General features: G+C 31.5%; 1 protein-coding gene across 1 annotated transcript; it reads left to right on the forward strand.

The window, feature by feature from the left end:
* Nucleotides 1-1,577: 1,577 nt before the first annotated feature.
* LOC132756331 (serum amyloid A-1 protein-like) lies at nucleotides 1,578-3,705 on the forward strand. The gene is made up of 3 exons (XM_060747378.1): nucleotides 1,578-1,829; nucleotides 3,042-3,152; nucleotides 3,458-3,705. The coding sequence occupies exons 1-3, from the start codon at nucleotides 1,813-1,815 to the stop codon at nucleotides 3,600-3,602; spliced, it is 273 nt and encodes a 90-aa protein (XP_060603361.1). The 5' UTR covers nucleotides 1,578-1,812; the 3' UTR covers nucleotides 3,603-3,705.
* Nucleotides 3,706-4,581: the final 876 nt, after the last annotated feature.

The raw sequence follows: 4,581 nt of genomic DNA on the forward strand, positions 1-4,581 counted from the left end.
GTTCCTCCTTAAATTGAAAAACATCCACAACAACCCGCAAGCACCCTTTTCATTAGCAGATACATTTTAAGCTCCTATATATGCGGTCAGTTCCCAAAATCCACGCAACAAATGCATAAAAAAGAACTGTGTGCAGAATGATAAACAAAAATTAATGTAACAAATGTTAAGGCATTTAATATAAAATCATTTAAATCATGCACTTAACCAAACTTTCTTCCAAACTAACCCCTTAAAATGCACTGTTTCGGTTATCCACGTATCAATCCCGATTTTTTATACATTTATTAGGAGCCAAAGTAACAAAAACAGAATAAATGTAATTTGAATAAAATTAATTAGAATGTCATTACACGTTGCCGAGTCGTTCAAAATTGTTTTATTGAAAAACATTACTGAAATTGATAAGTTCTTAGTTTTAATTTCGGCCTTGATACATATTCTACATCAATGTTTCAAATTATGATGCTGTCTGGGATAGGAAACCTTCACAGTATCTAAAATCTTCAATGGACAACGTCACTATGTTACCTGATTTTCACACGATTAGGATGGCATATTGTACTGTATGTTGCTGAGACTTAAACCAGCTTTCATGATTTAGACAAGCTTACACGAGTAACCACTAAGCATAACTTATTTGGATAGGATTGAATCACGAATATGAACAGTTGTCCACAAAGAAAGTCATCCGTCTCTGGGCTCAATGTAAAATCGGTGCCAGGCTGCCATCGCCGCAAGAAGTTGTCAAACATAAAAGGTTTTGATTAGCGGGTGACATATTATCAAAAGGTAAGTTTTTATGATAAAGTTATATTTTCCGCTATAATCTGCAGAATGAATCAACTTAGGCGATTTTTGATATCTTTTAACCTACCAGTGTAAAAAGAGAGAGCAACAGATATTAGTGACCAATCAGAAAATTTGATTGAGCGTAAATTACAAAACCGTTTGCTAAGTAAGCATACTTAATTACACATTTTGAGTATCTCGGATTGAATGTAAAGCTCTTCTTTCCCCAGAAAATAAAGGTCGGACAAGCAGTTTGTTAATTGCATTTATCTCAGTTTTTTTTTCTTTTTACAAAGAGGCTGGTCCATACCCCTTAAGGGACAAGCCGTTGTTTCCTTGAGCAAGAAACTATACACAAATTGTTTCTGGTTGTCCGAGAGCCAGTCTATTTGGCCAAAGCTCCCTTCACAATAGCACTAAAATAAATTCTATATATTAAGCTAAAAAGGCTGGTTTGGTTTTCTTTATGTTTGTCATGTCATCTTGTCGACAGATTACAATATTTAGTCCAATGAACTTCCTATTTTCCTACTTCCTAGTCCTAACTTCGTGACATCTGATTTAGACACTTCTGTAAGGAAGTGGTTCCAATTTTTATGATTGGTTGCAATCAGTCCTTCAAAAGAACAAATATTAGTAGTTTCCATTTCTATATTTGTTCGAAAATGTTAAAAACAAAACAATTTACAAGTGTATGTTAACACGAACCACCGGACACTTCACCAATTGATCATGCTTCATGCAATATAGCAATTTCCGTTGAATGCGTCTTTAGTCACCAAATGATTTACATATAAAGCTCAGTATCAAAAATTGTCCTTGTTCATTTCGGGATCTTGACACTATCACTATACTTGGTAGAACGGTCGTTAAAATTAGGCTTACAGGCATAACAACTGTATTGCTGCTTTTCGCGACTTTGTTGATTGTCGTCGATTGTTGTAGTAAAGTAGTAACAGTAGAGGCGCATGGCAGAAAACGAAAGACTACGCTTCGGGATTCAAAAATGGAGCAAAGGACATGTACAGGGCTTACAGGTAATATTTTCTATATAAGTTGCTAACATTGTGTAATGTTTCAGGCGATAAAATTGGAAATTACATCAAATCACCATCTAATCTGCGTCTTTGCGTGTACTGACAGAAAAGATATCGCCCTTTATGACAGAATAATACCCTTAAAGCAATAAATGGTATCATTACAAAGGCTATTTTTGAGGTTCTATTATTGTAGCTATAGTAAAAAGGTCTATCAGCGGTAAATATCCAAATGATGTAGACCTGATAAAATTTCTTTGAAATGAAAAAGAAACAAAATAGTCATGAAAACGTTTTTTTTTGTCGAGTCCTATATTTGTCTGATTGTAATCAGAATATTGGAAAAGAATACTAGTTCTTTTAAAATCAGACTAGACATTTATTTTCATAAACGCTAACAGAAAAAATACATGCATTTTTTTTGTATTATTAATGATAAAAGTAATATATTTTAGCGTTAAAAATAGATTCTATTCGATTTTTTAAAATAAATTTTGCTTGAAAATGCCATTAAGATATCAACTTTAGAGCTGCAAGTTCTATATAGACTTAAGTTTGTTTGTATGCACCTTTTTACTTTATCAAATGTCATTCGGATATATTAATTTCATGTATGGGAATTGTTATTTTGAAATCACAAGCTTTGTCTTTTTTCCAGTAAGTTCAAATATTAAAGATATATTAAGATTTCTTTTCACTGTTATATACATGTATTTAATATATTATCAGAGCATAACAACACAATAACAACAATACCATTGCACATACAGCTAAAACTTTTTAAATCGTGTTTTATTTGTGTGTGTTTTTCTTTGTTCCCAGACCATAGAGAAGTTTTACATGATTTATTAGGAAGAAATCGCATTAATGATGTATATTACATTGTAAGGCTTTCTAGAAATAATCGGTTTATTCAGAATTAATACATACGTGACCGTTATTCAATAATTCACCTCAATAATTAGCTAAAATAATATATAATTTCTCTCTCAAATAAATAAATAAATAAATAAAATAAATAAATAAATAAATAAATAAATAAATAAATAAATAAATAAATAAATAAATGAAATGAAATAAAATAAAATAAAATAAAATAAATGAATAAACAGTGTTAAAATTGTAATTACATGTATTGTAATTGTATACGTGCACTTTCAAGATGTCATATGAGGCTTTGAATACATGTAACAATGACACTTTTTATTGCAGTGACATGAAGGAATCAGACTGGAAATACTCTGACAAGTATTTCCACGCAAGAGGAAACTATGATGCCGCACAACATGGAACTGGCGGGAGGCATGCGGCAAAGGTCATCAGGTACTCTTATCCTCTTTTCATCAGCCAGTCCGTATGGTACCTTTGTACCATTTTATCTGATATTATCATGACACTGAGAAAGGTGCTTTTTAAAATAATTTAGGAAAAACAAACACAGTATTACCTGTGGTATTTAATCTACACATTGTTGGGCCTTCAAGTGGGCTTAAAAAAAAAGCTTAAGGTAAAATTTGCACGAAAGTATTTGAAATATAAAATAGATATGAAATGAACAGTCATATTATATGTCATTACAAAAAAATCGGGAATGGTACATTAATCAGGTAATTATCTTTTTTTTTCAGTGATGCCCGAGAGGTTTACGGGTTTTTCTTCGGCGACAGTCCCGCGGACAGAGCCGCTGATCAAGAAGCCAATGAGCATGGCCGCAACGGAGGAGATCCGAATAAATATCGCCCGAGAGGACTTCCAAAAAAGTACAAGAAATAAACGTATTTTCTACTTACAACCTGATGTATCATATACTGGAAGGCTCTGACTTTGTTCTAAATTATACTCTTCTGTGAAATACATGTTTATCAATATGGTATACCAAATACTATCAATCACACTAACAAATAAATTTGTTTGTAATAGTTAAGTGATCATCTCAAAGTAATGCTTGCATAACAATGACATAATAATTTTTTGTAGCTATATATATATAGTGGCAACTTGTGGCGTCAATTTGTTTTGGAATCGTTTCTTAAATTCTTTTATATAAATTGAAAATAAATCTGGCAAAATGAAATAAATACTAACTTCACAAAGCGGAACTGTCATTACTTTTGTTTAATTTGTTGCAACTCTAGCCTCCCAAGGATTCTGACCATAGGTTTGGTTATAAAAAAAAACGACATGAATTCATGTATATATAAATATATCAAAAGATATGATTGAATATGAATTCACCATAACTGTTTTAAAATATCCAAAACGACGACTGATTACGGTTAGCCCAACATATTGTGCGACAGGGCTATTCTTATTATACATACGATTAACATCTATAGGTTTTATCGGTCGGTCTTGCAGTCAAAATATTGCGACTAGTTTACTGTATGCTTTCATGAGATAAACAATTAAAATTATTAAAAATATCAATATGTTACCCATGAACTATATTAAATGCATATACCTTAAGTTAATGTGAAAAGTGAAAAATTAATTCACTACTTTAAATTTACTCAAATCTTACTCAAATCATTCATTTTGGTTTAAAATTGTTTTTAACTTATCTTATTTCAAATATAACAAAATTTACTTGTAGAAATGTTAAAGAATATATCAAAACACTATTTTCTTCTTCTTGCACACACATTTGGTTACCCACTTGAATGAAAGCTGCTAATGCTGTTAAGTGAATTCTGAAATTGACTTGGCCGCTTACTGTATAGCTGCATGCCTCCAGATGAGCCAAACATAATTT

This window comes from Ruditapes philippinarum, unplaced genomic scaffold, assembly GCF_026571515.1.
Source record: "Ruditapes philippinarum isolate M1 unplaced genomic scaffold, ASM2657151v2 ctg9584_1_1_1_1, whole genome shotgun sequence".
Classification (NCBI taxonomy): Eukaryota; Metazoa; Mollusca; class Bivalvia; order Venerida; family Veneridae; genus Ruditapes; species Ruditapes philippinarum.

Excerpts from the sequence above, each read along its gene's own strand:
- LOC132756331 (XM_060747378.1), top strand. Across the intron at positions 3,153-3,457 it reads CATGCGGCAAAGGTCATCAG|TGATGCCCGAGAGGTTTACG; the intron begins GTACTCTTATCC and ends TTTTTTTTTCAG.